Source organism: Talpa europaea (genome assembly GCF_964194135.1).
Source record: "Talpa europaea genome assembly, chromosome: 2".
NCBI lineage: Eukaryota > Metazoa > Chordata > Mammalia > Eulipotyphla > Talpidae > Talpa > Talpa europaea.
Genome location: NC_140068.1, coordinates 28778882 through 28802005, shown reverse-complemented (window position 1 = coordinate 28802005; position 23124 = coordinate 28778882). Strand labels below are relative to the sequence as shown.

At 34.1% G+C, this 23124-nt stretch overlaps 1 protein-coding gene across 2 annotated transcripts in view; it reads right to left on the bottom strand.

Moving 5' to 3' along the window:
* Window positions 1-2179: 2179 nt before the first annotated feature.
* THEMIS (thymocyte selection associated) overlaps window positions 2180-23124 on the bottom strand; it is a gene marked incomplete at both ends in the record, with an annotated part of 142487 nt that continues 121542 nt past the window's right edge. For both annotated transcript variants that reach the window (XM_084259568.1, XM_084259569.1), the window contains one exon: window positions 2180-2296. In XM_084259568.1, the coding sequence (XP_084115694.1) occupies window positions 2180-2296 (117 nt within the window). The remainder of the gene's footprint in view (window positions 2297-23124) is intronic.

Genomic DNA, 23124 nt, shown 5'->3' with positions numbered 1-23124 from the left:
ATGGAATTCTCAAATCATTGTAACTAATAACAAAGGCTGACTCCATTGTAATTACAACTGAGGAAATAAAATATTTGTTAGATGGGCATAAAAGGTAATTTCTAAATAAATGCATGTTAAAATTAACCTAAGACAGGAGGGCTCATTGTACTCTTTTGGATAAAGTTAGGAAATCTCACTTGCCTACAATTACTACTTTAATTCTAGCCCCTCTTTTTCTTAAAATAATCCTTTAAAAGCAGTAGGTTCGAAGCAGGTACTGCCCTGGTATGTGGCAACAGACTCTGCTCTATTCATTTGGGACACAAAGTTGGGGCTGTCACATTCCATCCCAGGAAGTTGTACACATAGGGAAAGATCAGAAAACAAGTTTTCCTGTGATTGAAACAAAAACTTTGATCTCAGGAATTGTATTATCTGGCACTCTTTAGGATCCATAATCTTAAGTTCCCAATAAATTAATAATGGCTTGAGACTCAACATGTTGCAACAATTTTCACTGTAGTAGCTGTTTCTTTTATAGTCACACTTGATTAGTAATTGAAATTTGGAGGAAATGCAATATGCATGGTTTTCAAAGTCCTTTACAGAATTTCATTTTTATCACTCAGGGAGAGTCAATGAAAAGGTAATAAGAAAAGCTCTATGGGATATTTTTATAGGAGTGTCAGAAGCCAGTAAGCTAACTACATGAAAGAACCCAGATTATAGAGACGGCATTTCAGCAGAAACACTTCTGAGACTTTATATCTAGTATTTTGACTTTTACATGCCCTTGGAGGGAAAGAGTGCTAGCTACAAAACCAAATAAGGAGGAGAAAGGAACAAACCATATGCTTAAGAATAATCACAGTCTCAATTTTCCTACAAATGAAATGTGAAGTTTCAAAGATAAAGTATAATAGAAATTGAGCTGCTTTGGTGAGTCTAAAATAGAGCCAAGAAAGAAAATTCTCATTTCCTTTGCTAACTCATCCCAGATTTCTACAATATGTAAGTTAGTTTGGGTGGCTTAATTGAATGCTATCAACTTCTCCACATGTCCATTTGCACTTGTTTTGCTTTCAGTAGAGATGAAAATATCAAATTACCAAATCTATAAACTCAACTGTCACAATTCAGATCTGCATTAGATTACTTAACTGAAACTTCTTTTTTTTAATATTAAATTTTATTTTTATATTCCCCCATACAATTGCAGACGCCCCATTCTGACCCCAATCCTTCCCCTCCCGCCCCCCACCCCCCAAAAAGTGTCTCTGGTTCATAGTTTTTTGTTGATTTTGATTTTCACTTTCTTATATTCATTTTCCTGGTCCCTTATTTAAGTTTTCTAGATTCCTGCTATGAGTGAGACCATTCGGTATTTTTCTTTTTCTTTTTGGCTTATTTCGCTGAGCATGATCCCTTCCAGCGCCATCCATGTTGCTGCAAATTGCATGTGTTTATCTTTTTTGAATGCTGAGTAATATTCCATGGTATATATGTACCACATCTTCTTGATCCAGTCATCTATTTTTGGGCATTTGGGTTGTTTCCAAAGCTTAGCTATTGTAAACAGTGCTGCTATAAACATAGGGGTGCAGGTATTCTTTGGAATTGATGTTTCTGTGTCCTTTGGGTAAATACCTAGGAGTGGAATTGCTGGATCATATGGAAGCTCTATGTTTAGTAGGTCCAGAAATCTCCACACAGCTCTCCATAGTGGTTGGACCAGTTTGCACTCCCACCAACAGTGCAGAAGAGTTCCTTTTTCTCCACACCCTCGCCAACATTTTTAACTGAAACTTCTTTAAATTAAAAACATCTCAATGATTTTAACTTTTCTCAAGTAATTCTTGTTAATTCTAGCAGAAAAATTCAAAATATTATTTTAATGATAATATAAGGAATCCTAAAAAAACCACTCTTTTGGCCATAAAAACCATAAGAGGAGAAAAGTCTAATAACAGCAAACAATGAGCAGATTTATCATTATTGCAAGTGTTTAGTGCTGTACTTAAAACAACATTGCAATGAGATTTGCAGGTCAGGAGTTCATTTGTTCGAGTCATATATTCCAAACGATATGTGGTCACAGGAATCTGTAGATTGAGCACATATCATGTAAGCAGTTAGAAGCAATTTTGTGTGGTTTAACCCACCCATGGTTACACCAGTACCTGCTACTGCAGTTGCCTCACTCTTGCTGCTCCTTCTCCAGACTGACCAAATCATTTTGACAACCAACTGGTACTTTTGAATCCAGGCCATCTTGATTTGAATGTAGTTTCTTCGATATGTCTACACGGAGGTTCTGAAATGACACAGGCCAGAGTGATTGATTTCACAAGTAAATTATCCCTCCAAAATAAATGCTTCCCAGAGATGACAAGAATAAAGATTTATCATATGGCAAGTTATTTTTGTATATCTGAAACAGAACACTCTAAATGTCAAAGGGAGTTACAAATTATATTTTCATCAATATGTTTTGGTAAGCTAGTTGTGGAGGTTTGAGGCAATCTGAGTGACTAGATTAAGAAGTCATCTCAGACACAGCAAAACATCTTCAAATACATTTGCAGATACAATTTTCCTCTTATGAAGATCATAAAATAGTTTTCATTTTAAACATTTTCACTCATTTTTTATTCTTGCAGTTAAATAGCCTAGTATTCCATCATACATTATAGAATTACATATTGCACAATGAAGAACAGGTCTCATTTCTGTATTGGCTATTCTTTATATAGAGCAGATATAACATCTATTTTAAAACAACTTACATTTTTATTAGCATTATGCAAACTTTATAAAAATCCTCTAGTCAATTTATTTTTTAAAGATTTATTTATGCATACAAGAAGTGAGGTACAGGCCAGAGGTGCAGGGGTGAGAGGATTCACCAGAGACAGAGTGGGGAGCAAAACAGGCATATTAACTGAAACACACTGCTGAGGGGAGCAATGGGCTAGTCAGGAGAGGTCTGCTGTGCCATGTAGATTAGCTCCCTGGCTGGGGATTGAACTCATGCTGCGGTGGCTGCAGATTGTTTCATAGTGCTGACACGTAACCCCTTTCATCACCAGGGAGGCCCCCTTCTAGTCAATTTACATGGTATGCTTCAAAGGAATCATCAAATAGGATAGGAGCAAAAAAAAAAAAAAAAAAACAATAAAAAACCCACAACCTACACAGGAAATTGAATTTTCAGCACTTTATTTCACACCCAGATAAGGATCTTTTTAGTCTTAATGTGGACACAAAATACTGAAAGATTCAGAGTCAAAATTAGTCAATTTAGGGCATCCTTACTGGAAATGTTGACATACTAAAGAATATTTAATGAACAAATTTCCCTAAATTTCTCCTGCAGACTTCATATAGCATTAAATCACTAAAAAGTTGTCTAAAAGTTCAAATTGAAGACTTTTAAAGCTTGCAAAGGGTCAATAAGGAAATTAGAGTCTAGCATGATTAAATAATTCAAGTTACCAAAGTGAACAGTGCTGGGCCTTGGAATATGTCTCCTAACACCTCATCCAGTGCTCTTCAGGTCACTGTGTGGGCTGGTTGCACCGACAGCCCCAGTGATTCACCTCTCTCTATATCTTTGTCCTTTCTATGTAATTTCGCAGTTCCTTCCTACTCTGACTTTTGGCTCATCCAGGTTACTTCTTCTGGACAAATGAATGATCAAAACACATGCCAGAGACTTAAAAGATGCTTGCGACAACTGGTTTTGCTTATTATTTTCCTTTTACTATATTGTGAGAACATGCTAGATTAGGCTGCTAGAAATTGAGCAGGACAGCAGAATCTGGTTAGCCAGTCATCTGAACTGAGGCAATCAACAACCAAGGAGTCCAAGAGACTAGAGAAACATAACCTAGGTTAGTGGCAACTCACTCAGGTCAACTGAATCCCAGCAGACACATAAATCAGATAAATGTGTTTCTGGTTGTATGCCATTGAGTTTTTCCAGTGAGTATGCCACATTGTGTGGCAATAGATAACTGGTATATCTAACAGCCTTTTATCTGTATCATTGACACTTGGCGTAGTGTGAGAATACAAATATAAAAGTAAGATTGTCTCAGACTAACTTGTTCAAGGCACAATTTCTCAGATTATGTAATCAGAGAAATAGAGTGTGGTAAGTCATCTGTTATAATTGTCAATTTCCTTTTCTAATAACAAAGGATGGGATTCTATTGACACTTTCAGGGGCAACTCAAAAGATTAGTTTGAATATTAGTTTTAATCAGAACTAAATCACTATTGTTTATATGTGACTCATCCACAGCCAACAAAAACGTGAGTTCATAATTCAGTAATAATTTTTAAATTTATTGTCAAGTCTGTATTACCACAAAGTTTTGAAAGGAAATAGTCAACCAGCATTGGAGTATTCTCCTGATTTTGAATTAGATACCTTTGGAAAATATATTATTTCAAGTTATTAGACAAAAATATAGTCATAGTTCCTTTGTCCTAAGCAATAAACTAGATTGAAAGAAGAAATGTAACTTCTAGTTTTTCATGCCAAATTCAACTGATAGTATTAAAACAGTGAGGAGTGAGGGGAAGGGCCTCTTTGGTGGTACAATCTCAGCAATATGAAGCTATCAGCAGCCACTGCAGCACGAGTTCAATGCCTGGCCAGGGAGCTACCCACATGGCACAGCAGACCTTCCTGTCTCACTTGCTGCTCCTCTCAGCAGTGTACTTCAGTCAATCTGATGGTTCTGCTCCCACTCTGTCTCTGGTGAATCCTCTCATTACCACCCCCAATGCCTCTGGCTGATACCCCAGCTTTTGTATGTATAAAAAAAAATAAATCTTTTTTAAAAAACAGTGAGGGAAAGATGTAGAAAGCTCATGTAAATTATGTATATTTATATCCCAGACTTAAAGAACAAATGTAGAATTTAGGTAAAATCTTTTAATCTGAAACCTTCAACATGAAAGGCTGAGGAGAGAAAATGACCTCTTACAAAGGCCAGCTCTTTTGCTGCAAACCTCTAGCAGAATGGACATTTTACAAACCGTAGCATTTCAATAGTTAAGAACCCCATTTTGCTCTAGGCAGTTCCCACATTGTGGCCTCTTTTAGTCAAACCTTATCAGATTTTTCCATCGCTCCTTTGCTTTATTTATTACATTTAAGCTCTTGTTTGCTGGTCCTAATGTAAAGGGAGATAAATGTCTCTTAAGTTACAGAACATGTCACATCCTCTCAAACTTGTTTAGCCAGCCCCTCACTACATTTTTCTGGGTTTCCACACCATCCTCTGGTACTGATTTTCTGCTAAAATAAATTCCCACCATGCTATTTTCTTCGCTGGCAAATTGCCCTCACTTAAATCTCAATGCACCCATTTCATTCTGTGTGTGAGTGGGGGGTGGGTGGTGGTGGTGGACAGGTGAGTGTATGTATGTGCTATGTGTCTTCTTTCCTGTCTATCACATTCTTCTACTGGGGCTTCAGAATTTTGCTAATGCAACAATTGCAATTTTGACTCCCTACACAAATTTCTTTCAGATTAATGTCACTGCCTTCCCACCTTGAGTAAATTTCCACTCTTCACTGAGGAGATAATTTTGGCAAATGAGAGGGTTGCATGTTCCTTCACATCCTCTATCCCTTGGGTTGAAATTAATCCTCACTACTGTGCTGTTCACTGCATCTGTACCTGTTTGCAAGTAATTCCTGCTGCTCTGACATTCCTACTGCTCTGATATCCTTCCAACTAGCTGGGTACCATCTCCCTTCTTGTTTATTAATGAATACTGTGTCAACCTTATTCACTGTTCTCAGTCCTTTTCTCAGTGCTTTAAACATAAAATAAATATATTTTAAATATAAAATGAAATAGATAACTACAAATTAAATGGATGGCAAAATCCATGACTAAAATATAGACTTATGTTTTCTGATTTTTTTCTTGTAACAGCTAACCACTTGCTACAATATAGTCACATGTTCACATTAGGAGTGGTATCCAGGTTACTCTGTACATAATACTTATTATATTGTTGAAAGACATGTGATACTAAACTTGTTGTATCCATAAAAACCCAACAACACATATTGCAAATTCTGTGCTTTTAAATAAACTCATTGCTGCAATCATTGAAAACACCGTGGTTTATATAGTATCTCATACATTTCTTTGGTTTAAGGCATATTGATCACTATCTATGAAAACTATAAACCAAAGAATGGTTGTGTTAGGGGAGGTGAGAATTTCAGAACTGAGTATGTTACAGTGTGCCCATATTCCCCAGCATTGAAATTTTGGCATGACAATAATGGAGGAAATAAAACTCTCAGTGAGGCACTGCTTCAATGAGGTCCAGTCTTTAACCTGAAGATCAAGTCCAAAGGAAAATGAGAAAGATAGCAAGAATAGAGCAAGAATAGCAAGTTAGCAAGAATAGAGAAAAATGTAGATTAAATATGAATGGGCATGTGCAGGGCCTTTGTTGACCACTCTATAGGTACACTTCTAAAAATAAAGTATTTATTTCGTGTAATTTCTATTTAACTTGTCACAGATGTGAAGCATTAGAATCTTGTCTGCAAATATAAAATGAATATTAAATTATTTTCATGCTTTTCTTGGCTTATAGTTTGCAAAATGTTTTTAGTGATCCTGCAGAAAGCAACGATTCAATTACAAGGTACTGAATATTTTTGTCACAAAGAAACAAAGAAATTATTACAAAAAATTTAACCATGAAAAAAAGATTTTTTTCAACTTCATCTATCATTGCATACCTAACACCACATTGTTGGGTAAAAATCATTCTTTTCCAAACAATTCATTGAGATTCTCAGTTCATGATTTTATTCACTTTATGCTCCTTCTCAAGGCAAATAGGCTTGCTTCTCTTTAGAAATCCACATAGGGCATATCTTGATCCAGGAATTAAATATCATTTACATTTAAAACTATATGAAGGGCAAAGGAGGACGGCAAAGTGGGGAGGGCATGCAATGGACTACAGTGGTCAGGTCTATGGGTGCCTTAGTGGTGGATGTGTGTGGTAGAGTGTGAAAGAATCTTATACATCTAAATCATGAACAACCTGAAAAACCAATTTTACTGCAATAAGGAAATATCAAATCTAAACATTTAAAAAAAATAAACAACATGAACTATCCCAGATAATGCACTTTACTTTTTACTTTGTAAAAATATCCATCACTCTCCAAACAGGCCGAAAAAAAAAAAAGGACCTCTTCTCCTTATATAAACAATTGCTCCTTTCCATCACCTGTACTATTTCAGAAAAGTAGACTTAAATGGTACTTGGAGTGTAAGTTCAAATGCTATTTGTGAAAATATTTCTCTTTAACTAACTTTGTTCCCCAGAATGATACTCAATTTAAAATGAAAACAAAATTAAGGCAATTCAGAGACTATATATTAAAATTAAAAAATAATGATCAAAATCCAATTATAAGAAGTAGAGGTTTGCTGTTTACACTCAAATTATCATTCTAGGATAACATGTCATCCTCTATGTAAATTTTCTTCTCATGTATATGTGTTTTCCTTCATGTGATATATGGTTGAATCGCCATAAATAATTTAGAAGTTTTTTTTTTTTTACAAAATTAATACATTTCTCATTGTGCATTATAAAGATCCAATTAAATTTTGATTTTTCTGACAAAAAATTTAAACAAGTGAGAGAGAATTTAAACTAAAAAATAATCTAACATTACTTGGACATATAAATAGTCCTGTTTATCAGACACTTATTTTAGATTTCATGTCAGTATGAATCTGTACTAGGCCTTTTGCGCACAGAATGTGTTCTTTATAGCAACTCAAAGGGAGTGATTTTGAGCTTGTTCCACATAACCCACACACTTTCTTCCTCTTGCAGAAAAGTAGTCATTTGCAGGGAGTTGTCCAGGTCTATGGTTGGCTCAGTCCACTAGAAGCCCTTTCTGCCTTTCTTACTTTTCCTGAAGCTTCAGGCTGTGGCCCTCCCAGGGAAGCCTCCTAATTGACATCACTTACTTTCTTTGGTGAGCGTTCTTTCCCCTCAAATATGCACATTTCGCTCTTCAAGTGGGGCCAAATTGGCTGGGTTTTTAGCTGGAAGTTGATTGGTGGCCTTAGCACAGTCACAGTTACATGAACATAGCTTAACATGCAGATACTTTGGGGCCACTTATGGTTGACAAGTTGGACTATGATTAGAGATAATCTCATAGCAAAGACTTTACCATGTTCTCTGGATAAGAAATTCTTCATTTACTATTTAGACTATTTCAAACCTTCACTTTGAAGGAACATATGAATGTTCATGAACATGTTGCATATTACAAGAAGACATTATAAAAACTCATATATGTGTGTGTATATATATATATATATATATATATATATATATATATATATTTAGTTGAATCTTCCTCTAATTTCCCTGCTGAAAAACAGGGAACTAGAAAATTTAATATTTAGAATTTCCACTCTCCTGGTCTCATGTTGATTGGGATAATTTAAAACCTAACTCCTGGATGCTTGAAGTACTAAACATAATCACACACTTTATTTGATAGAAACACATTTAAGAATTTTCCTTTATAGTACTTAGGTGGAGGATCTTTTCACTCCCTTTCGTCAAGTTCAATTCAATCTGCTTCTTGCCACTCTAATGTTCTATAAATTTCTCCAAAAAATGAAATGGACACTTAAGGCAATGCTTAACCAACATATTCTTATTTTTAAATGCAGCCAGAATAGACAGCTAATCTGTGCAATTGTTATTCTTAAGGAGATAAATGAGAAGTCCTGCAGCCCTTAAAGTTGTTATTCCTGTCACTCCAGATAACAGAGAATATGTAAAGGATTTTCTATTTTAGAGATACTGTGATAAGTGTGTTCCCTTCAGAATACCAAGGTCAGCGTACTTATAATGTGATATTGTGAACACTGGATAATTCTTTGTGTATAAACTTTTTTCTTTCTCCTTATTTTGTCTTTCTGCAAATGAAAAAAAATAATTCATGTGGTTATTGTTTTAACTTTCATAGTTCCTTTATTAATTGGAAAATCATAACCCTTAGACTCTAAGACTAACCTGTGGCCAAAAGGCTGGAAAATTGATCTTAATTTGAATTATAGGAACAGAAATTACAGTTGAATAAACTATAAAACACATTATTTGTTTAGATTAGTTTTTGGTGAAATTAGTTTCAAATCAGTGGACATATGAATAGCATTTGAAAAGTGTTCAGCAGAGCAACAGTTGCTGAAGATAGCAGATGGGAACTGCAGTGTACCATAATAATTCTGCACCTAGGAAAAGTATTCTAAATTTATTTCCTAAAAATTATATTCGAAATCATTTTAACCTTTTGGGTGTTAAAACATAGGTTTTCAAATAAGTCTTTGACAGGTATCGATTCTGTCAACCGAATTTAAAACTTAGTTATACTATTTAAGCTACCAGTAATTTTGATGAATATAATGCATCTCACTTCTTTAAGACTTCCCATTATATGAAATGTTAAGTGGCATTCTTGCCACCAAAGTTTTGCTTAAATTGAAAAAGTTTGGGCTATTGTGAGTAAGCACCCAACATAGGATCTAGAATTTGAAGATTGCTTCCCACCAAGTCAGCTCAAGCCTGGCAACATTTTTGTAAAATCCTTTCTCATGAAGGTTGTCCTTCTTAGCATTTTCTATGCACACACCCTAATCCTCATCCTCCTTATGAATTATTACCTGGCACTACCATCCAACATCTCTAAATTTGTACAGAATCCAGGCATGACCCTTTAGTCATCTCCACCATCTATGACCATTATGCTCATTATTTCCCAGACTTATGTCCTCCTATTTGTCAAATGACATCAGAGAACCTTATGTGTACAATCCTGTCAAACACATTTTTCTCTACTTTCTGTTAGTGTCTTATAAGTAAAATTGGAACTTGGACTTCATGATCTCTCAGAATATTTCCATCAATAAGATCTTGAGTTGTAGCACTTTCCTAGGCGCTCACACTTGTTTAACACTTCTTCCCCCTCCATCTTCAATTCATTCCTGCTGATCATCCTCTCCATTGCTTTTGTTTGCCCTGCTCCAGTAAATTTGTTTTACTGTGAAGATGTGACCCTGACTTTCTGCTCTACTCACATTGCCACCACTCCCGAATGACTTTTGTTCTATCCTCCTCAAAGGTAGCTCATTACTAGATTAAGGAAAAATAAGGTCTTGTAACTTTCCTTTTGTTCATGCTGCTTGATGACATCTGGGTCCCTGGTGCTGCTTAGTAATTTGATAATCTCTGCTTCCTTCCTTATGAAATCTTCCTCTTTCACCAAGCTCACAGCAGCAACCTGGCATTCTTCAATCTTAAATAGGTCTTCCAACTTAGAAAGTTACTTAATCATGTAATTCAGTGAGACTGTGGCCATATGAATAAAATCAAGTCCCACACATCTCCTAGAGATGTACTATATGTGGCTCATCTTTTTTGTGATGTGTCCTGTCCTCTTTCTAAAGTCAGTGACTCCTCCTTTCTCTCCCACTTTTCCCTTGACAGACTTAATCAATCACTCTGCCAACTTCTGGTGTACTCTCTGGACAAGGCATCTCTATTGCTTCGTTCACTTTCTGCCAGACTCTAGGCAGAGTAACTTATTCTTACTGAACCTCTTCTTTTTTACCTACTCACTTATTATCTGGGTATTTGAGTGGAATCTGGTTTCTGTTCCTACCATTTGACAAAAAATATTTTCACCAATAACATTCTAATCATTAGACAGAAATCTCATGGCTTTTTTTAGACCTTGTGGTTTCTAAGCTTTCTGCTGCACATAACTCTGTTTAACACCTCATCATTTAAAAAAAATATTTTCCCCTCAGTCTCCAATAATACTCATCTTTTGGATCCTCATTAATTCATCTATTTTGCTATCTTTTCTCTTTCCTACTTACTTCTAAATCAGTGATCTCTAAACCATTCTGAATGTGTGCTCTTAACAATAAAATATTTAAGCATGAAACTTAAATGTGATATATGTATATTTAAATAAAATTATATAAAGATGTACTTATATATAAACACATATATATCATGTAAATATGTATTTATACATAAGTAGTTATATACATTTACCCACTAATATATCATTCATATCATAAAACAAAGTAAAAATCTCCAAATAATAAATATGTATATAGTTACCTTAACATTATCTGTGTGTGTGTGTGTGTATGTGTATAAGAATTAGGGTTTAGGTCAGGGAGTGAGAGGTGCAGGGAGTGAGAGAATTCACCTAGGACAGAATGGGGAGCAAAACAGGCAGATTTTACAGAAATACACTGTTTAGGGGAGCAGCAGGCAAGACATAAAGGAGAGGTCAGGGTTAGCTCTCTGGCTGTGGATGGAACTCAGGACATAGTGATGATAGTGCTGAGTTTTAACCCTAGTTTACCAGGGAGGCCCTTAAAGGTAACAAAAATATTTTAAATAAAATTTCATTTATAAAATATACTGAGAAAAATGAACAGTTTTCTTAATTTCTTAATAGTTTTCTTGATTTAATATTTCCTGATATAGTAATTCAGATGATTTATTTACTGAGTTTTATTAGTTGTCACAGCTAAAAATGATGCTTCACAAAGATCCATGGATCCAAATGAAAAAAGCATACATTGTTAATTGCTCTAAGTCAAGATGTATGTTTTTTCAACAGCATATACTAATTTTGCAAAGATGTTTTGAAATTGTCTGGTAAATTCCTATCTTATTTAATAGCAAACTTTTTTAAAAACCAAACAGATTTGAGTAGGTAGCTAATTAATATTTTAACTATTGGATTTAAAGACCACTGAAATTCTTTGTTTCCATTTTTGTAAGGTGAGAGGTTTTATTGGTTGCACATAAAAGCACAAAGTCAGAAATATTTCAAAAGCACATAAAATCAGAAATGTTTCAAGACCACCCATTTTCAAAATGTTTTATGCAGCATTCTCCATTAACTGATGGGCCAGCTTGAGTGTGTATGTATGTATTCCTCTGGGTAACAGACAACTGAGTCACTTATTATGGATTAGGGAGGCATATTTGAATACTTTTCCTTTGCAAAATAAATCATAATATTAATATATCTTTAATTTGGGGGAAATGATTGATCATAAGATAATCAGCAAAGAGTGCCATAGTCATTTCCCATTTCAATGCTAAGAAAATCCTATTGTATTTTATACTTTTGCTTCTATAAATATGCCATATTCAAAACATTTTGAAGAAATTTGTAAATTTTGGGCTAAAATTCCTTTGTTTTATTAATTTGCCTATAATACCAGTGTGGATTCATCTTTTACCTTTCTTCAAGAGCACTCTAAAAATATGTAGACAATGCAACTGCTCTATCAATAGTTATACTTATTTTGTCATAAAGAAATATTTTTGCTCAAGTCATTAAGGCAGAGAATAATGTCTTCACCAACACATTAAAAAATTCTTCATAGATTTCATTATTGAAACACAATCTAGCAAACATAATGAATAAATATGTCAGGAAAAAACTGAACTCTCATGTAGCTTTATAGATATGAGTTATTTGTTCATACCAATAATAAGAGCTAACATTTATCATATGCATACTAAGAGTCAGGCACATTCTATGCCTGCTACATGTACTAGCATAGTAAAATCTTGAGCATTTTTTTCTAAGCATCTTCTAAGAGTATCTTCAGTAAAAGAAATTGTTTCAATTTGTCACCACATTGCTTCTTGCTATTACTTCAGTCATTTTTAGAAAGAACTAGATAATGATAACTTTTTCCTGGCTATTGAAAAAATGAATTTTAATGCTAATTTTAATGAATTTTAAAGGCAATAAAGTACTATTGTGTACTTTCTAGCATGATTATAAACAGCACTGAAAACTAGAGACAATTGTCTTCATATTCTTAGTGCTTGGTTTTAAAATATTTTTTCATCATGATACCTTCATTTTCTTGGCTGCTAATAAAATACAATATAAAAATATGGTGAAGTTTGTTGTCAAAGTGTTTGTAACTCTCCATTTCAATCTTGTTGATCACTTCAACTTTTTGGCTGACATCTTGATGGGTATGTTTAGTTCATCATTTTTTTCCCTAATGTGCTGATGGATAAATATCAGAAGTGTGAAAACTGTCAGTTCTACTTTTTTGCATAAATTATAAGTACAATATTTAAATAAATTTATTTATTCAAGAATAAAATGTTCTCAGAAAAATACACAAATAAACACAGCTCAATGACTTAATGCAAAGTAAATGCCCTACGTAACTACTACCCAGAACCGGAATACAATTTTAATAGCCTTCAACAGCCCCCTATACCTCAACCCATTCAAATTTCCAATTTCTCTTCCCCAAAGTTAACTCACTATAGTGACTTCTAATATCATAGATTAATTTTCTTTGAAAACTTTATATAATTTGAATGGTGTGGTATACTTTTGTTTCTACCTGTATTTTTTCTTTTGAACTCATAGCGTATGTACTGTATGAATATACCTAAATTTATCTATTCTACTGTTGAAGAATTTGAATTGCTTATGATTTTCAGCTATTATAAATAATGCTGCTGAATATTCCTATACACATAATTTTATATACATATACATATACGCACATATTCACACATATCCATCCATCTCTATGGGTATATAGTTATTGGGTCACAGGGTGTGTGGATATCCAGCTTTAGTAGTTCCTGCAAAATAGTTTACCATATTTACTCTCAACAAGAGTATACAAACTTCCAATTTTTCCATATTCTTGCTAGGATTTATTACTGCCAATATTTTTATTTAATCATTCTGTGATTCTATAGTGTTATCTCATTGTGGTATTAGTTTACATTTCCCACATGACTTAGAAGACTAAATCTCTTTTCAATGTTATATTAGCAATTATGAAGTATATATTTCATGAAATGAGTATCTTATCTATTTTCTCTATTGTGCTATTTGTATTTTCATAATTGATTGGTAAATGCTCTTTATATATTCTGAAAAACAAGTCTTTTTTAAAAATTAACATCTCCTATATGTTTTGCAAGTGGCAGTCTCCATTCCAGCAGGACTTTTCTCCCTCTTATTGGTTCCTTAGTAGTATTATCTTTAAGGAACAGGTTATTTTAAAGCAATTTTTAAAAATACTTGCCATATTTGTGAGATTTTATTTTGGTTAAATCAGAAAATACAATGTCATTTTTTTCTTTTTATCTTAGAAATAGATGTATTTGTGTATTTATTATTGGATTAGCATTGCATTATAAAATTATATAAATTTCAGGCATTTATCAGTGAGAATTAACATGCATATTTACTATATTAATTTTACCACTTAAAATCCAAATCTACACCTTCACCAGGCTCATCCAATCAGCACAATAACACAATTATTTGAAATCAAGGGTGCCACTGAGAACCCATAGCAGGAAACCTATGCAGTGTCCTGGTCATAGAGATACTTGAACCTTTGGAAACAAAATCAACATCTAATGGACAGAACTGCCCTCTAATTTGTGTCAACAATGATCATCAACAAGCTGCTAAATTTATAAACATACACAACCCCCCAAGATATGATATTTTAATGGATTCATCTTGCCCCAAATTCAACTCTAAATCCACCAAGCTTCAGGATTTAATTATCAATTTATAGAAAAACAAGTCAGAAGAATATTTTGAAAGGAACCCTACTCACAGGCAAAATAATCCTAGAATATATAACATCTAGAACATATAGTATGTGGTAGACCAGGAAAGAAACTGATAAACAGAAATTTGTGTGAAGTACAAGGAATCTAGTAATAGAAGGTGTTAGGAAAACAACAAATGGCACTAGAACACCACAGTTAATTCCAGTTTCTACAGAAGTTGCTCTACATAACTGGCAAAAGAAAAACCATTTGCACTTCTGTTCACTGGCAACCTCAGGGACACAATCAACAATTATGCTGTGGGAAATTCTATCGGACAAATCTAGTTTCTCCAACAAATTAAGGAAAAAAATAGGAAGAAGCCTATATATTAAAAGAGATTTTAAAACATATTTAATTTCAATATATGCACCTCATTTAATTCTGATTCAAACTGTAAGAAAACATTTATGAGACAGCTGGACAAATTTGAATCATAATATTTGATAAACATTTACTGTTAATATTTTCAGGTATAAGAACTATGTTCTTTGCTTTAAGAATCCCTTCCTTTCTGAGATATCTACTGACTTTTTTTCTGATAAAATTAAAGGAAATGTCTGCTTTTTTTTCTTCTCCAAAACATCCAATAGGACAAAAGGGTAAGGGATATAGATGAAAAAAAATTAGTCTTGAGTTGACAGTTGATGAAATTGGGTGGTGAGTACCTAGATGTTCTTTTGAAATTTCTAGTATAAGAAGTTAAGGAAAAGTTTGGCTGATTTGAGATCAAGACAGTAACACACTCATGTACTACCCAAGGAGACTTTAAAAAAGTAGATTTCAGGAAGTACACTATAAGCTCTTAAATGATCTCATTTGTGTAGGTGGTTAGTACTAAACTGAAATGATACAGCCAGATCACCTACGTCTCCGAGGAGAAGGATTTTTGAGACTTGACTGTGCTCCTGAAGCTACACAAGAAGATAAATTCTGGACAATGCTGCAGGGGTAAATACAACAGCAGGACTGAGCAAATGAATAAATATAGGCAATTTGCTGCTTTCAAAGTCAACATTGGGAGTCATGAGAGTTACCTCAAGGAGCAAGAAAACAACTCCCCAATAAGCTGATGCTGACTCAACAGGCTCTGTTCTGTAGACCAGGAGCAACTTGGCTTGCATATTGAGAGCCTCAGAAAGCCTCAAATGACAGTTGCTAGGGGAGATTTATTCACTTAATGATGATCAATAATTTTCCCAGGGAGCCCCGGGAAAATTAGCTACTATGTGTTCTTCTTGAAGATTATTGGGCACTATACAAGGAATCCAAATAGGCAAGGAAGAAGTCAAACTATCACTATTTGTGGATGATATGATAATATACATAGAGAACCCCAAAAACTCCACAGAAAAACTAATTAAACTAATCAATCAGTTTAGTAAAGTGGCAGTATACAAAATCAATGAACAAAAATCCATAGCCTTCCTATACACAAACAATAAATCTGAAGAAGAAGAAATCAAGAAAACCATTCCTTTTATTGTTGAAACAAAAGAAATCAAATACTTGGGAATAAACCTAACAAAAGAAGTAAAGAACCTATACAAAGAAAACTATAAAACACTGTTAAAAGAAATAGAAGTAGACACAAAGAAATGGAAGAACATCCCCTGCTCATTGATCAGAAGAATTAACATTGTCAAAATGGCCATCCTACCAAAAGCAATTTACAGATTCATTGCTATTCCAATTAAAATTTCAATGTCATTCCTCAAAGAAATAGAAAAAATATTGATGAAATTCATATGGAGCCACCAAAAACCCCGAAAGCCAAAACCCTCCTGAAAAAAAGAGAAGGGAATAGAGGCATCACAATCCCAGATTTCAAACTATACTACAAAGCCATAATAATCAAAACTGCATGGTATTGGAACCAGAACAGACACATGGACCAATGGAACTGAAAAGAAAACCCAGAAATAAACCCACAGATCTATGGTCAACTAATCTTTGACAAAGGAGCAAAGAATATGCACTGGAGCAAAGAAAGTTTGTTCAATAAATGGTGCTGGGAAAACTGGGTTGCTACATGCAAAAGAATGAAGCTTGACTACTACCTCACACCATGCACAAAAACCAACTCAAAATGGATTAAAGAACTATACATAAGACCTGAAACCATAAAATATATAGAAGGAAATATAGGTGAAACACTACATGACATGCACCTCAAAGACATCTTTACAGACGCATCACACAAAGCAGTGATAGTGAAGGCAATGGTCAACAGCTGGGACTACATCAAATTAAAGAGCTTCTGCACAGCAAAAGAGACAATAACCAAAACAAAGAGAAACCCCACCGACTGGGAGAACATTTTTGCACACAACACTAATGATAAAGGACTGATCACAAAAATCTGCAAAGAGCTGATGAGACTCAACAACAACAAAGAAAATAATCCAGTCAAAAAATGGGCAGAAGAGCTAAAAAGAAACTTCTCTGAAGAGGAAATGCAAATGGCCAACAGGCATATGAAAAAATGTTCAACATCACTTGCAATCAGGGAAATGCAAATCAAAACTACAATGAGATACCATCTCACACCAATGAGAATGGCACATATTAAAAAAAACTAGCAACAACAAATGTTGGCGAGGATGTGGAGAAAATGGAACTCTCCTGCACTGCTGGTAGGAGTGCAAACTGGTCCAACCACTATGGAAAGCTGTGTGGAGATTCCTCAACCTACTAAAGATAGAGCTTCCATATGATCCAGCAATTCCACTCCTAGGTATTTACCCAAAGGACACAGAAACATCAATTCCAAAGAGCACCTGCACCCCTATGTTTATAGCAGCACAGTTTACAATAGCTAAGCTTTGGAAACAACCCAAATGCCCCAATATAGATGACTGGATCAAGAAGATGTGGTATATATACACAATGGAATATTACTCAGCAATCAAAAAAGATAAACACATGCAATTTGCAGCAACATGGATGGCGCTAGAAGGGATCATGCTCAGTGAAATAAGCCAGAAAGAAAAAGAAAAATACTGGATGGTCTTACTCATAAAAGGAATCTAGAAAACCTAAATATGGATCAGGAAAAAGAATAACTATAAGAAAGAAAAAAGTCAAAATCAACAAACAACTATGAACCAGAGACACTCTTTGGGGGGAAGGGGAAAGGAGGGATTGGGGTCAAAACGGGGTTGCAATTGTATGGGGAATATTAAAGAAAAGAATATGAATATAAACTTACATAAATATCCTTGTCAAGGTCAAGCTATACAAATTATGGAAAAATTAATTTTGAATAAGTGCAATTTTGGCAAAGCTGAATTTATTCACTTAGTTTTTTCTTTTACTGCTTAATCATGGGCATAATATAGAGCTATTAAAGTTAATTTATATAGGAAATAAAAAAAAGATTATTGGGCACTAATTTTCTAAGCATTCATCAGTCTACACACATTCTCGACTTATGAAATCATTAATAATTCCAGTCACATAGATCTGGATTTTTCTTGACAGAGTTGTTGGTAGACAATAACACAGGCCAGATTCTCCAGGGCAGTCAAGAAAAGCATCCATCATTATACTTGCTCTTAATTAAGTATCAAGAATAGAGACGAGAAGGAAGTTTGAATTCAGGTGTCTGTTTCCCTTATATATGACTTAATAGAGAACTAAAAATTTAGACCTGTCATTTCTCTTTTGAGGTTTAATAATGCATGTTTAAAGTATTGTATTGAGAGGAAATTAGCTTTATTATATATAACTTATACATTAAGTAGAACGATCTTAAATTCTACTGAGAAAATATTGGTCATGAAGTATAATTCACACACACATACCCTACTCGAAATTCTGCAGAAAATGCTTCAACTCACTCCTATATTTACTTTAAGAAAGAATAAATTCAGTAAGGTGGAGAGCAAAATTGACGGTAAGGGGTATTTAAGAGCTGAATATTACTGATATGGCTATTATGGCACCAAGATCTAGCCTCAGGATAATATAAGCCCTTTAAACACACCATTAAAAAACTCTATACAAGTATGTGATCTGTCGTTATTATCTGCCTAATTGAAACTTAGCTGACACAGAAACTGAAAGAGCCAGAGCTGATAAATGAAACCCAAGTACAAAAAATTAAAGAAATCTTCAAATGTAAACCAGACTAGAGTCTAGGATAAAGACTCATTGTTTTCAGACCTATGCTCAGATCACTTTCATAACTTGCTATTATAGTTATTCTTCTATATATTCTTCTTGCTCTCCTAATGTAGTCAGAGTTCTGTATAGAAGGCTTAATCCAGTTACTGAAAATTTGAAAATAAAGAGCTAAGAAAATGGAATAATGAACTAGAATAAAAGAAAAATATTCATAGTGACTTTTTATATTTGTTCAAAAAAGTAAGACAGCAGATAAAAACAGAAAGGGACTTATAAAACAATAATAAGCATTTGGATATTAATTAAAATACCCATTAAAAAGGTGGCATTTTATTTAAATTATCATTTCACGCTTTTAAGCAAATACTTCCTGAAACAAGGGGGAGGTTGTGGCTTGTAATGTTGTAGTAATTTTATATTCCCACCAGATGGCAGTCTTCCCTGGCTCTTTGTAGCTACCTTCCAGAGTCTAGGTCTTCATTGCTGACAAAGTTGTGATATTATATCTATGTACTCAGTTTAAATATGGGAAATCTGCCAGGACTCTGTGGCTCTGGGATTAAATGTTTTTCATTGGGAAAGAGATTTCCATAGGCAGAGTTTTTTTATTTTTTCAAGTAATACGTATATCTTCAGGACAAAGGCTATTTACATAAACTCCAGGCTTATACTGATCACAGTTGGCACCTTTTCTTGATGTTCAGAACTGCAAGAGGATGGTAAATGCACTAGTAAATGTTTCAGAGTATTGTATTTCTTAAAGTAGAGCCAAGTAAAAAGTATTCAAATGCCACCTGTATCTTAAGTATTCTCATCTAATCTCAGCTCCTAGAATATTTACATCAAACATTTTCATTTTCTTGGCAAAGAGCTGTGGAAATACATTCAATTTTACCTTTTTATATGTATATCTTTGAGACTTCTTGACTGTGTTAGGCTTGAGAATTTTAGGCTCTAGCCACATGTGTACAAATATAAACTAATTCCAGAATAAAAAGACTCATCTTACTGATCAGTGATATTTCCATTCAGGAATTATAAGCAATTGCGAATTCATCCATTCCCTGTATTACTAGAGAGAACCTTAATGCATTTTCCAACTTAGTGTTTAACTTGTAGTCATAACAAATTCATATCACTGACAAGGATTATTACTAGTAGACTACTTTTTAAATACAGGGATTCACACAATCCTAGCTGCCGTTTACACCCTGTATATGGAGCAGGCTAGGAAGATTTTCACAGGAGGCCTGTGCAAGGCAAAGGGTGGGGCTTTGGGAAAAAGAGTCTTCTCAGGCAAGAGTATGATGGTGATGGAGAAAGCATCTCTGAGGTGGAGCTTTATCATTTTCACCTCATTTTTTTTTCCTACTAGAAGGATAATAGAACAAGTCACTCCTAAATATGACTGAGATGGTAACTTCAAATTTGCAATTTGATTATTTTGAGTTGTAAGCACTTAAAAAAAAAAAAAACAGAAAAATGCAGAGAGAGAGACTCTAAACTCTCCTTATCTGCCTAAAGATAGATCCTCCAAAACGAACTCAATTTTCATAAATCCCCTTCCTGGGAGTTTCATTAACCATAGAAGATTTATTTTTATCATAGGAGAGGAAACTAGAAGGCCAGCAACATTACTAAACAAACTCTGTCACAAACTATCCTACCTCCCATCTATTCTTCAAAGGGCACATTCATCTTTCCTAAAAAATCATTTACCCTCCTTCTGCCCTCTTCCATTTCTCTATTAAGATGGCAGCAGTATCATTTACAATAGCCAAGACAGGGAACCAAGTTACATGTCCATGGACAGATTACTGGACAGAATAAACTGTGGAATATATATAACAGGGAATACTACTCAGCCATTTAAAAAGATGCAACAGTGCTTTTGGGGACAAAATGGATGGATCTTGAGGTGATGATGCTAAGTGATATGTCAGAAAGTGAAAGACAGCTATTGGATAGCCTCACTCACTTATGAAATATAAGTAACCAAAGAGGAAAAAACAAGAATAATTCTTGGACTATGAATAACACACTGGCTACCAGAGGTGAAGGGGGGGAAAGGAGGAGGGAGAGGGGATGGTCACAGGATTGTGGCCTTGGCAGAGCTTTGTTAAAGGGTGAGGTATACAGTCACATATGGAAGTGTGAGGCTGTACTCCCCAGACTATACAGTTATGTAATCTAATGGCAAATCAATAAAACAATCAATAAAACTTAAAAATATTTTCAAAAGGAAAGGTTCACACTAATTTTGAGCTTTAAAAAGTGAAAATCAAAATCAACAAAAAACTATGAACCAGAGACACTCTATGGGGGGTAGAGGGCGGGAGGGGAGGGATTGGGATCAAAATAAGGGGGTTGCAATTGTATGGGGAATATAAAAATAAAATTTATTATTAAAAAATAAAATTCAAAAAAAATGGTATTGAAACTTAAATTCTAAAGTTACCTCTTTAGGTTACTCAGTTTCCTGGGGCATCTCCTGTATATATATATAAAAACCATGTATATATGTATACAAACCGTGTACATATATATGGCAAATATATATATATAAGATGTATATATATATGGTTTATATCTTTATATCTAAATATATTCATTTATAAATATATAGATATTATAAAATAATAAAATATTAATATAATTAAATATAAAAATAAAATAAAATAAAAATAAATATATACATTTATGGTTTATATGCTAAAGAAGTTGTTTGTTTTCTTCTTGTTAATCTGTCTTTTATTAAAGGGATCTCAACCAAGAACTCAGAAGAGTAAAGGAAAACATATTTTTCTTCCTGCTCACTGCTCACATCTAAGAAGGAAAAGAAAAAGCTACAAAATAAAGCTCTGGGTGAGTTCTACCCTGCTATAGATTCTCACTATTTCCCCTTTACCTCCACTTCACACTATGCAGCATGCTGCAATTCTAGAGAAATCTATTTTTCATATTCATATAATATAAAGCAAGTGTTAGAATTCAATATAAATTTAAGTTAAAAAATACTTATTATCCAGAACAAAATTCACAGCCATACACAGAGAATGGGAAGGTAATCTAGTTGCCAGATAAATAGTAGCGTATGTGGATACAATCGTACATAGAAAAGGGAAATGTCTATGGATGGGGAATTTGGGATCAAATTATTTATGTAAACAGTGCAACAAGGAGAGACTGTAGTATTATGCATGCCTGTTGAAAAGAGAAAGTTCTATGCTATTTCAAAAACAAAGCATAACACATAAAATTAGTTTTCAATTTAAGTTCAGTTTAACTTCTCTATTTAAAATAACTAAGTTTTTTTCTGTACCCCAAAGGATAAATTCTAGATTGCTTTCTATGACCTTTAATATTATTCTACAACCCCAAGTTATGCTTCCTCATCTATTCTTTGCTTTTTAATTCCCTGATAGGCCTTGACTTTGCTGATTTTCCTGCTATATAGTGTACTCTTGGCAGTTTTTCTGCTTGCTCACCTTTGAAATTTCCAGTGATTCCTCAATACATGTGTGATGAATTAATAAATTAAGTAACTCATGGTTGATTTTCTGATGAGGCTGTTTCTGTGTAATTCCAAAGTGCCTGGAAAATATATGCCTATTCATTTTTCCTTAGTAATCCCTGGGTGATCTCTGTATTGCATTAGTTTCCTAGGGCTGCTGTAGCAAATTATCAGAAACTGAGTGGCTTAAAGCAGCAGCAATCTATTGTCTAAAAGTTCTAAAGGTCAGAAGTTCGAAATCAAGTCTCAGCAGGGCCCTATTCTCTGCAGAGGCTCTGGGGTAGAAACTTTTTTTCCTCTTTCAATTTCTGGGTGCTATTGACATTCCTAGATATTCCTTGGCTGATGGCTGCATCATTCTAATCTCTGCCTCCATCTTCACATTGCCTTTTTCCTCTGCTTTATGTGTGCCCAAACTCATACATCCTCTTTCTTATATGATATATATGAAGGTGTTTACAGTCTACCAGCTAAGCAGAATAAGTTCCCCCCTCACAATATTTAACCAATCACATCATAGCTATATAAGGAAATACTTTTGCCTTTATATAATGTGATATTAAAATTTTCTGAAGATTTTGATGTAGACCTCTGTTTAGGATCCACATGCAGTCCTTGCAATCTGAGAGTTAAATCACTAATTAACTATATGAGAACAGAGTCCAAACTATGTCCACAATATCTATTATCAACATTATATATTCTTGCTTAGACTGGAACCCAGGCTTTACTGTAGCTCTGAAATGGAACATCTACCTATA